At 37.9% G+C, this 13,179-nt stretch overlaps 1 protein-coding gene across 2 annotated transcripts in view; it reads right to left on the bottom strand.

The window, feature by feature from the left end:
- exoc6b (exocyst complex component 6B) overlaps positions 1-12,808 on the bottom strand; it is a 99,798-nt gene extending 86,990 nt beyond the window's left edge. For both annotated transcript variants that reach the window (XM_066681401.1, XM_066681402.1), the window contains exon 1: positions 12,642-12,808. In XM_066681401.1, the coding sequence (XP_066537498.1) occupies positions 12,642-12,730 (89 nt within the window). In that variant the 5' untranslated portion in view covers positions 12,731-12,808. The remainder of the gene's footprint in view (positions 1-12,641) is intronic.
- Positions 12,809-13,179: the final 371 nt, after the last annotated feature.

Genomic DNA, 13,179 nt, shown 5'->3' with positions numbered 1-13,179 from the left:
AGTTCAGTTGAGTTCCCTAAAGGTAAAGTTGTGAAAAATGTACCACTGAGGGTACCACCATAGCGACAGTTTTCTGAGAGTGAAAGCTGAGAATAGTGTATACTAGTCCAAAGAATAAATTTGACTGTAATACTGCAGGTTGTAATAAAATATAGTGCTACTACAGCAGGGAAAACAGCGAAGAACATGGTAATAATCTCCCACTAGGAGATTTCTGAGAGTCTAAAAAGTTGAAATACATGCCAGATAAGCTTTAAAGGGCATGTAAGTATTGTTCCGTTGCTAAAGCAGATATCTGTGACCTAAAATAGTGTATATGCATGTGTTTGGAGACCTGTTACACAACATTCCTATTCATCTACTTCCTACATTCCCACCACTGTTGAGCTACTAGAGCAGTGTGTGCTGATGTATCTTCCTTTGGGACCAGTGTATAGAAATCTAACAGTGGATTTAAAAAAAAAAAAAAAAAAAAAAAAAAAAAAATAGAACAGAACATAAATAGCACAGAGGAGCTAATTTTAGTAGGTATTCATGAGCACAGAACTAAACAAAAGCCAAAAAAAACACCAGTTATTAATGCTGTGAGGGGACATGAGTACCCACAAGATAAACTTCACAAATTTGCCCAAATTCCCAGATATTTGTGCCATCAACAGGAAATAGCCATGTCCATCTCTTCCTGTGAGACATTAGCAAGCTGCAAAGTCATCGAGAGCTTTGAGGTAATAGTAGAAGGTCTATAAGAGGAAATTGCCTTAGCACGCGGCACTCACCAAACACTGAAATCTGATCAATGTCACAGCAGTCAGTCTGTCCGGGTCGAGCTGGCAGACCTTTCAGTTCACTCAGTTTAAGTCACAGCAAGAGATAAAGGCCCAATATAAAGCTGTAGGCCTGGATCAGAAGTCAGTGTTAAAAATGAAATGATGAAATAATGAATATGGAGTTGATAAAAATGCATGCCAAAGCAAAATCTGAGCACTAGATAATTGTTTGATATGATTTGCTCCCGGCAAGTTTTAAGTGTGGTTGATGACACTAATGCCAGTACCCTGCTATAGGGAACATATCTCCACAACCCAGAAGATGATTAGGAAGGAGACAACGAGAAAAAGTTTAACAAATATTAGGGGTGTGCGATATGAGGATATTAGGTTGTGAACGATAAGAATTTGTCCATGATACACCATCATAGGAAGATCGTTGGATCGTGCAAATGCACATACAGTCCACTGCGGTTCTTAAGTTGTTTACGTACATATTATACTTCAGTCGAATGGGCAGATTCTCGGACACCAATAACGTAGGTCACTGCTCTAAAATGTACGACTACTGAATTAAAACCAAAAGAATTCGTTATTCCATACATGAGATCTCTTCCTCAGAAAAAAATAAAAAATAAAAATAAAAAACTGCCTGAAGAGCCCACAAACACACAAAGGATACCAGCGCTTATGTAGGTTGTCCCCTTCAAAACAAGACCAAATTTGAGTCAGTCATTAGTAACCCTCATGTTTGTGTAAAGATGACTTGCAAAAAGAAAGAAAAACAGTTCAAAATAAAAGTACAACAAATGAAAAAAAGTTTAAATATGTTCCCTGTGGATCTCTGCTATGGCTGTGTAGCTTGGGCTCTCAGCTTTAATGACATGTCAGTCAAGTCTGTAGACCAATCAGGTGTGGGGAAGCAACCAAGCTTCAGTGCTTAACAGACGTACACCGCGAGAGACGACACAGACAGTTTTATATGGCAACAGCAATCAAAACAATAAATACGTTTTCAAAGCTTAGATCCCTTTCCCTACTGAGATCATTTAAACACAGGAGGGGCATGAGGGAGGTGGCCTCACTCTACAGCCAATCAGAGAAAGCTCCCTCCTTCCAACACATTTGACCTTAAAGGGGAAGAGTACTGAGTTAGAAACAAGATTAAATATCAGAATAAATTGAGGTGAGTCTGAATTTTGTTTCTGTTTGGTGAGGGTAAAAAGCCATTTGGAGAGATGCATGAGATTAGTTTGTCAAGGAAGTTAAAACGTAAAATGTTGCCATTAATCTTAATCTTAGCCATTAATTCTACAGTAAAATGAATCATTTTTCTTATGGAGAGGTTGGGGTCTTTGAAGATTCCTAAAGAAGATCCCAATGATGACTCCAAGTTGAATTTAGAAAAGTGCCTGAAATGTTTTGTTGTTTTGATCATATTTTGACCACTAAAGAGTCGTTTCAATATCTTTAAAAATTCTGAAGACTTTTGGAGTGTTGGAAGATACGCTTTGGGAAGGATAAGGGTCTGAGAGTGAGAGAGCAACAAAGAGCATAAGTTCTTTCTAAAGGTCTGTGAATGTCTCATGGGAATGAGAGAATTCCTCTTGGGGTAGGAAGCACTGAGGGAAAACTCATAAAAGGCCAACTTATAGTTAGCAGGATAAATGCCTGCATTATGTTGCACTATTTTTAAAGCAAAGCAATCAACAACTTGCCTGCTTAATTCAGAGAATGGAACGATTTTGTGTTAAGCACTCGGTGCACTTAGTCTTTGGACTACAAACTGAACAAGCGGCTCAGAGTGAAGTCAATTAGAGATTTGGCAGATCTGTACAAAATCAGCTTAGGCCTATCAAAACAACTAACAAGAGGATAAAAAGCTTTTCAGTGTATTAATATATGCCTTCCAAACAACTCCTGGGCCCAAGACACTTTAAAATGTGGACCCAAGATACTTATGTGCATCACTAAGACATGGGTCATGCTAGACACTAGACGGATTCAGAAACATCACCAAAACGAAACCGGTACATAACTGGATTAAAGGAAGTTATTTAGTCTATCACTGTCCTCATCTGATAAACCATGGTCATTACTGATGAGAGAAAAGGAAAACACATTCAAATCTATACAAAAGAACTACAGACGGCTAAAGAAGGGAGAAACAAGAAGAAATATCCTAACCGCTGCTAAAATTGGTCCAAAGCATTACAGTATTGCCATAAAAACTACCTCACAGGCTTGTATACGTCAGGCTCAGCTTATGAGTCAGATGGGTGTGGGCCTAGCTGCACCCATGTGGTGAATTTGTCTTTTTGTCTGCTTTTGGGATCACTAACAGTTTACAATTTTTTACTAAGTGTTTAAAAACCTTTGGCAATGTGTAATAGCCCCTAACACTGTAAAACACAGGATCAAACAGAACCTGCAAACAAAGAGGCACTGCACAGTATGTATAATCATTTTGCAGTCGTAAGTGTTTCATGTTCAGTTTGTGAATGTTTGTTACTACTTATTGAGATGAGATCTCTCCTTGTATAGAGAGCTGCAAAATACATCAATATTTTTGCCCTTTATATTGATACTGCAAAGATTGTAATATTCAAAAAAGCCCTCTACTCAGTCACTATATCTGTTGATTACACCCTGTGAGCACCACGAACAGTTTCCCAGATGAGTTTTTGTGAAAGCTTTGATTAATCAGGTTACCACAATCTAAAAAAATAATTTAAGCACATCAAATCAGCAATTTACTTGTTTTGAAATATCAATCACAATATGACAATATATTTGCAATAAAGAACTCACATTATGGAGCCCCATTTGGAAGCTTGAACCTTGGGGCTTCTTGTAATCTAAAACAGGTCGACCATGGTTGGATTTTAAGGACAAATAAGAAACATAAACCTGACTTCAATACACAGTCAGTGCAATCTAATGCATATGCACTTAAAACGTGCCATTTGTGAAACAGGTAATCATGTATCAAACTACACAAATATGTAGAAAGTTAAGCTTTTTTTATATATATATGGCTTCTAAAGCCTGGTGTAATCACTTCCAGTTTCACAGCACCTGTCAGATATATATATATATATATATCTCAATTTCATTAGTATGTACTCTCTATCTGAACTGATGGTAAATGGAGAAATGCATGTCTAAACACAAATTAAACTCATTTGAATTGGACATCCAGATATTAAACAAAAACTGTGAAGGGTGGGGGTCAAAATTAACAGAAAAACAGTTAAAGAAAATTAGTCTGACCGGTCTTGAAATGCCAGCTTTTCACCATCCAATCAAATCCTAATAAAATGGGGTTCTGCCCATATTATACCCACCCAAACACCGGATATATGTCAAATTAAGGGAATAAAATGGTTTGAGATTTCTGTTGCATGTTGACTTTTTAGTAAGTCCTGGTAACAGTCTTCCTTTTGACCTCTGTCTCAGTTCCTCATTCACAACTGTAGATTTGGCACTGCAGCGAGATCTGTGAGAGACTTCCTTCATCAGAAACTGCATTGTTTACAGGTTAATTGTGTCTATTTGGAGTACTACTGTGAAGGTCGCAGGTAATAGCACTAAGGAAGGGGAGGTATAAGGAGGTGAGAGGTGACCTAATGTTCTTTAGTCACTTACAGACTTCACCAAGCAGTAAGAGTTCATCTTGAAGCTATAGCTTTATAACAACATTTTCAATGAAATGTTGTTATATGGCAACGTTATACACACAGAACATGGACAAATTAATTTGGACAACCCTAGGAAGCAGTGAGCTTGGTTACTTCAGCCATATTCACTGCTAACAAAATGTTCAAACCCCATTTCCATTCCATGTATTGAAAAAAAATTATAAGTAAATAAAAACACTAATAAAAGAACACAAATATAAATAAAAATAAAATCCACTGATACACAAATAATTTAAACTGTGTAACTGAAAATTGTGCAAAGACAACATTTTAAATTTGAGGAGGAGGAGTTGTTAATGGCATCAAATAAATAAAAATAAATAAATAAAAGACAAAAAACAAAAGTATAACACAATGGTAAATGCATCTTTAAAATACTGCATTTCAATAAACATCTTATAAATACTTGCATTCTGCAACGTTATACACGTATATGTTGCATGTTTTATGACAAATCACAGATCTTTAGGATGTATAGATAAACCAAGACCTTTATTTGATCATTTTGGTCGAAACAAGGCAGGCCAAAATTAAAAAAAAAAATGACAAATTAACTTATTTAGAACATTAATTAAAGGCAAAATAAACCAATCATGAGGCTGCAATGCAAAACTGTGACATCACGCATAACAGCGATGCAACATTGCACTGTGGAGTTACACTCCTAATTATAATGTTTATTACAAAGCATGATTTGTGCATGTTATTCAGCAGTATAATTCCAGTGTGGGTGTTTTGTATACATCTTGCAACACTACGATAAATAATAAATACTCTAAAAGACTGAAGACCATAAAAATGTACCTCTTTGTCCATTTTCCCTCTCATCATTTTTTATTTAAACAGGTCTTCCACAGCTCTGCCATCACTTCCAAAACAAACCACAGCAATGACTAGAAATGCTGAACCATCAAAGCCCTCTTTCCATCCATCCAATTCCAGTTCTCCGCCTCCTTCCACTTCTGTTTTTGAAAATAGACAAGAATCTTGCCAAGTGTTTTGAACTGCTTGTTCCAAATTCCTTAGGTATACACAGGAGAGGTAGAGTGGTACTTCCCTATCCGCAGCAGCTTCCAATACTTGCATAAAGTCATTCCTACTGTAGGAACAAAGCATTCCAAACTTAGTACCCCCTCCCCCCCACGACTTTACTCTCTGTAGATTGTTTGAGATGGATGGATGGGTGGATGCACAGATTCCAGATTATTTAACTGCCAAATAAATAGTAACAGTAGCAATAGATATCCTTTAAAAGTCTGATAAGCATTCAAAACACTCACTTAAATGAATGATACTAAAGTTTTACACTGGAAGAAAAAGCACCAAGGCTAGTGCATTGTTCATTCAATGATACATTTACCTACATACAATTATTTACATAAAACCTATATTTGAAACTCAGCAGGCACTTTACAATATGTTTCATAAAACCACCCAAAACAACATCTATCCCTGGGACCGGCGAGAACATCCATGGCAGTAGCGCCCTTGAGCAAGTCACTTAACACCCAAACGCTCTCCGGGAGCCAAAGATGGCTGCCCGCTCGCTAGTGTGCGAGTTCACTGCCACAGATGTAGAGGTCAAACATTGTACATTTGTACAATGATCACAAAGCAAAACAAAATAATAATAATAATAATAATAATAATAATAATAATAAAGAACATACACAGAAAAGACTTTCTTTTAAGATTCAGATTCAGGGAATGAAAATGATTATGGGAAGTGAGACCAAGATGCTCTCAGTGAACCTGCTGCAACTCTCGGACAGGATGAACAAGAACTGTTATGGCTAGCCAAACATTCACCTTCAAAATCATGAAATAGACAAGTCTATAATCAATAGTAGATGACAAAATGCTTGTACAGTGACCTAAAGTTCAGTGTCTGGATTTACTTTTAAATTACTTCTGTAACTGTCCTTTTGCCTGAAAAAAAAAATGTACAAAAATCAACACGCAACTGGTCACATGAAAATTTACCATTTGAGGCTAGACTAAGAAAATTTTAGGCATGTTCAGCGTAAACCAATATTACATTTCTGCTAGTAGAATAAATGCATATGGTCTGCTATTTAACGCTTTAGTATCCCTGTCCTAATCTCACATATTACCATTATAAAGGAAAAGGTATCTCCCGTCCTGGTGTGTTCGCATGTGTGCATTTGTGACTGAGACACGGTATGTGAGAAGGTGTTGATTCTGGCCTGCTACAGTGTTTTGTAGCATGTCTGGCACCTTGGTCCACTGCCCTGGCAAAGCAAATAGAATCTGACCAACCTTCTACAGCACCTCCATTAAATTTTTACCACATGGACAATGTCAAAATTGTGCATCAGCACCCATACACTGTATTAGTAAGTGAGGATATTTTAGCACATGCATGTTTGAGCTTGTGATGGCAACACACAGCTAAGAGCTTCAACATAAATTTACCCCATCTCTCTCAACCCTCCTCTGGGACGTGCTCACAGCTGCCCCATACAGACACACAGTCTGAGAGCAGCTTCTAGCCAGTGGGGAAATGCTATGCTATAAAGGAGTGGCTTGTTGACTCAAATCCTATCAATGCACTGTGTTTACTTAAGTGAGGCTTGTTCCCAACTCAGAAAACACTGATTATATATGTGTTTATATATCTAATTAAACCAAATACTGCAATTGTATTCAGATACATACCAAAGTAAAACTATAGACATAAGAACAAACAGTACTGAAAGACAAGCACTTCCACATCAGTATGTTTTCTGCTAAATGCTACAGGAATGCTATCACAAGCTGAGACATGCACACACACACCAAGACATTATGAATAGGTTAGCACAAAAACAAAAACAAACAGAAGATACCCAACGTTACTCTATTTACATAGAGTATATAGATAAAGAGTGGTATTCCAAGTTTGGACACGACTTGTAAATTCTAGTTTTAATAGATTCACTACAGAGATGAGTGTGTTATATCTGTATTCAATTATAAAAAGTGACCTATGCTAATAAATATTAAAGAAATTATCTGCTGACACTAAAATGGTAGAAAAATAACAATGCATCCATGCTGTGCATGGCATCTTACTGTTGAGTCAATTATTTGCCTTGTAAAATTGCAATTAATTATACAATTAATCTATTACTTATACAACTGCTAGTGACAGCCTTCTTCAGACTATAACCGATGAAGTTGTGGTCTAGAATGACAAGTCCTGGATAGGATTCCATGAATGTATTGGAAAGTCCAGAGAGAGAGAGGAGGCAGAGCAGACTGGGAGAGCTGACTCACACCAGCCCGTCTTATAGCTTTCTAACACACTCCTCTACCTGTTCCAAAAAGAGCAACTGGATGTTGCTACACACTCAAACACACAGTCAGATCCTGTCACTTGCAACTTAATTGGATTAGGGTGTACGTGAGAGTGTGAATTTGTGCATTTTAATTGTCTATGACTCCACAGGGCAAAGAGTTTGCTACGGGAGAGAGAAAAACAAAGCAGGAGACATTACGTACCACAAGGATACAATGGAGAACTTCACGAGACAAACATGGTATCAAACGAGGTAAAACACAGTGCTCCGACACTGAATGCATTGTACACTGTGAGCATAAATAAACACACAACAAACAACATCCTGAAACACAGATGCTGCTAACAGAGAGCTTGATGAAAATAAAGCCAGACTAAAAAAACTCAACAGCATGAAAAGGTAAACAAGCTGAGATTTCCCATGAGAGCTGTAGGGTAATTACTATGAAACATCTTGGTAAAATGAAAACTGTCCTATCCGTGCTCTGTTCCCATATGCTTTTTTGTTTGTTTTCTTTTGGGGGGGGGGGGGGGGGGGGGTTTGCAGCAGCTCTAGTAAGGTTGGGCAAGCTTCACAGCATGGTGACAAAAATCACATTGACGCTAATGAGAAAATGGCAGACAGTGGTAGCAAGCTTTGTTTGAAATAACTATGTAACATTAAGTTCCAGTTACGAACAAATATAAAAAAAAAACAACCTAAAATAAGAATTTCCTCCAATCAGTATTCATACTGAAAGTTAATGTGTATAAAAAAGGAACAGGGATAAAGTCTTACCTGGAAAATGCCAGTGTGGCTCTAGGTTTTCATTCTAAACAAAGAGGAGCCCAACAGATTTCACTTGTTTATTCAGTTATTTTCAGCTTTGAAACAAATTATCTTTTGAGCCTTTGCTTTATTATTATGGGAACATGCAGAAAATGTGGCCCTTTTTCACATAAGACTGAACCCCCAGTCATTTTCTAAACCCCCAATTCATTTTCAACTTAAACGAGCTGTCAAAGTAAAAACCAAGTATCATCCCCCACAATGTCCCATGCATTAAAGTGCTGAATTGAGTCAGTTCTATCAAGAACATCACACAGAGGCTCAACCTGTAAATGAGAACAGCAGCAAAACCTGCTAATCTCAGCAGTCATTAACAGCTGAGACCCAACACATGCTCACAAAGAATGTTTAGCCTGCATCACTCAAGGCTCAAAGTTAGCAGGCCCTGTTCATCAAAGTCAGAAAAAGAGATGGGATTATGCTTGTTGGATCAATTTTGCTCATTTTGAGTGTTATCAGGCTTGAAAAAGGACGACAGCCCCTCACTTTAAAGAGCATGTTATTCTGATAAAAAAAAAAGCCAATTATTTAGAACTGTCAGTATTGTCACTGATATAGCAAGCACAAAACTAACCACAATCAAGTCCTCCTGCTCCCAACAAATAGCAGACTGGGCAGGGCAAAGCCAGAGTTATCACTTCAGTGCCACGAGTCAGCAAGTGTGAAACTGGGCCTTTATCAGTGTGCACCATACAGCGGACAATCCACTCAGCACACTCCCATAAACTAAAATTAGCGACAGCTTCCCACCAGTGTATGAATATTACATTATGATATTGTACGCACTGTTCACTCTCACATCAAAGAACAATATGAAGCTGTTCAACAAAAGTTGATATGCCTGGATAAAAACACTCACATTATGCCAAACTTCACAGCTGCTAACCAAAGTGAAAACGCCTGCATAATTATAATTAAAAAGCCTGTAATATTATTTCTCATCATTACCTTTTAATATTAATATAAATGTAATGCAAAAACAGAATGCCTCACAAAAGATAACATAGCTTGTTTTGACTGGATTATATTCTGTTTACAAAGCATTGTGACTGTTATCTGGAGAGAAGCCACATTTCCATAAAGGAAACCTACTATTTATGTTTTGTATTTTAAACAGCCATTTTATAACAATGTGAAGTGCAGAGTAAATATTGTCCCACAGCTAAGAGTTATGCCCTAGACAGCATGAGCCAAACGTATGAAATATGCTTTTAAAAATATAATTAGGACTGTATCATGAATATAATGCTTGTTATCTATCACATATGTTACTACAGACTGTGCTAAAGCTGAAAATCAGTATCGTGGTGTGCCAGTGTCACTGTATACTAGTGTAGACGGTACATCCAAGTAACATTAGGTGCATTGCAACTAGCATCTTTCAGGTTGGGAATGGTTGACTTAGGCTAATTTTACTCCCAACAGATGGAGAAAAAGACATTTTACCCGTTACGGGCGCATTTAGAATTGAATATTTGTCATTGCACATTGACAACAATACTGAATGAAAAACCAGTGCAAACAACGCAAACTTTAGCTTAAACAGTGCAAATTTATTTTAGCTTTTAATATACCATTTCTTATGTTTTTTTCTGCATGTTATTTCTAAGATGTCTATGCATCTTGTTTGACATCTTGGCCTTGTTTCACCTGCATCATCATGCATGGCCATGCAAGGTGCAGTTTTATCCCAAATGAACACTGCACCTGCTTTTACTCTCCCTCAGAAACACTGACCATCTCCTGCTTCCTCCCACTTGCTCATAACTAATGTTTTACAGTATTAATACATAATATTAATTATCTCTGACCATTCACTTTAACTTCTGTTAGTTATTGTGCTTTCCAGTGTTGATCAAAGGAAGATAGGTTTCCCCTTATGGGTCTTGGTTCCTCTCCAGGTTTACTGCTCGTGTGCTGAGTGTTTTCCTTGCCACTTATAAGAGGCTTGGACCTGGATCTCTGTAAACCCGGTTTGTAACTAAGTCCTGTTGTGAAAACACTATTAAAATAAAATGTGATATTTAAAATTCTGTAGCACAGCTACAGGGGCGGGGTAGCAAGAACCCAACCTGGACAGGGGGCCAGTCAGTCACAGGGCATCACAGACACTTTTCTATAGAGACTTTTGAATAGACAATCCATCTATAACAAGTTTTTTTTTTTCTTGACTGGGGTTGATACTGGATCATCCAGAGACAAAGACAAAGAGACAAAGACAAAGAGAACATAAAACTCCTGAGAGACAGTGACCCGAGGCAGGGATTGAACACACAATCCCAGAACCTGGAGCTGTGTCAAAGTGACACCACTCGTTGCACCACTGTGCCACCGGTAATATCCAACAGGCCCAAGCAAATACATCACATAAGCATTGGTGATCTCCTCCAAGATGACAAAGATGTTCAGTATTGTACCACCGATCTGTAGGCCAATAATTAAGTATGTGACATCTAGCTTTTAGCAGTAACGTCAGGAATCTGTATTTCTACTGCAGGTGTAAATAACCCAGTAACCAGGCATGGCTAAGCTGACAAGCAAGTCAAAAAACAGCTGACACACAAAAACAATGACATATGCGTCTTTGAAACCATACTATATTTATTAGGCTTACAGAGCACACTATTTTGTAGTGGCGATCATAAACACAGTGTGGAATACCAGGTGCACAATAACATATCCACTATCCAATAAGTAGTGTATATAGGATGTATCCTAGCAGACACCAAACACTACAAATGCCAGGCTTTGTTTCGTTAGTTGATTCCTGTCCATCTTCTCTGACAAGACTCTACAAAATGCTTATGGTGGCATTTCCACAGACCTTATTTCAGGCGGTTACATATCAGTAGAACATTAGTTTCAAATCCTTTTTCTATCATATGCTTGTGGCATGGCATTTAGACATTTATACAATGCAATCTAGTCTCACACATAAACATGATAACACAAAGTGGACTGTTACCGAAAGTATTTTGTGAGGGGAATTAGCACATTAATTTGGGCATCTGGAGCTCCTACCAACCCAAACTGTGAAATAAGGCAACAACTGTTTAGACAGGGTGCTGTGGTACTTGATCCTTGTGGTCCACACAGACATTCCATTAAGAGCTCAGAAAACTGTGTTAAAAACACATATACATACATTATATATATATATATTTATATATATAGCTAGCTCGCTCCCTAATGCATAATATAGTGACAAACTTAAGAAACTGCTCCGAGGAAACATCAAAAACTACATGAGTTTTCAACTTGCTGAATTAATTAAAAAAACAAACAAACAAACAAAAAAAACAGTTCCATTAAAGTAAAGTAGTTAGTCGCTCATCCACGGTTGTCTAACAGTGATCCTTAAAAGCAGAGTTTTAAAAGTAATGCACGGTAAAATTAATAATGCAAGTCAGAATAAATCACTATTTTAAGATCGTAAACCGAGGTGGTAGATATCAGCTGCTCAGGCGAAAAAGTAGAGACAAAGACGTGTAATTTCATGGCTCATCCCAAACCATTAGGCAGCTTCTCAGACGGTTAGCCAACGCTGTTTGGGAAGTTGGGAAACCAGCGGCTTGCTCAACACGACAAAGACTAAACATATCAATGTCTACTTCGAGGCATAATTTGCCTTGAGACTGGCTAAATCCTTGTTTGAATTGTCATTTCCACCTTAAACGCTAAATGACTCGGAATGTAACAGTTGCACCATTTAAGGTGGAACGGAAAACTCCATTGAGAGGCTCTGTCTGAGGGATAAAAACACATCACGTTAAATGTTTAATACGAATTCCAGACCGGTTTTGGGGAGTAACTTAAGCAAAGACGTGCAGTATGAGCACTAGGTTAAGTTTATTGCTATTAGGCAAATAGCAGCTTAGCACGCTAGCTTGATGACAAGTTAGGAGAAGGTAGTTGGGAAGTGTGTCCAGAGTTTCTGAGAGTAGAGGAGAGACAGACAGAGACAGTGGTTTTTGAGCATTTACTCCGCTCTATTAACCGTCCAGAGGAGCCGGCAGTGTCTGGTGTGTTTACCGGGGACTTACCGTAGTGTCGGACCTATACAATTAGTGTCTGTGCTCTCAATCTCGCGTAGGATCCGCTCATGCTCCGCAGCGGTCTCCGCACTCGCCATCTTCAACTACTTCACTAACGGCTCTTTGAGTGCGTGTCTCCCACACACACACACACACACACACACACACAGCTCAGTTGCGTCACCTGAAAAACACACACACACACACACACACACAGCTGAAAGGGAAAAACGAGTTTCTGCTTCCGGAACTAATCTAACCTGTGCACTTTTTTATTTTAACTCTAAAATGCATTACTAAAACGCTGATATGTGGTACTATATAACACTACATTGACATGTGCACTACTAATAGTTATTAACGTAGAAACTATAGAAGAGTATAATGTGGTGAAATGTAGTGTGAGGTGTAGTGTAATAGTGTGGTACAGCGTGGTTAAATATAGAAATACGTCGTATTGTAATATGATTTGTAGATAGTGTAGTAAAGTTAATACCGTGATACTGAGGCGGATTGTTTACACAAAAGCCAATTAAATAGACCATTT

The sequence above is a fragment of the Hoplias malabaricus genome, chromosome 9, assembly GCF_029633855.1.
Source record: "Hoplias malabaricus isolate fHopMal1 chromosome 9, fHopMal1.hap1, whole genome shotgun sequence".
NCBI lineage: Eukaryota > Metazoa > Chordata > Actinopteri > Characiformes > Erythrinidae > Hoplias > Hoplias malabaricus.
This window is presented reverse-complemented; position numbering and strand designations above follow the sequence as displayed.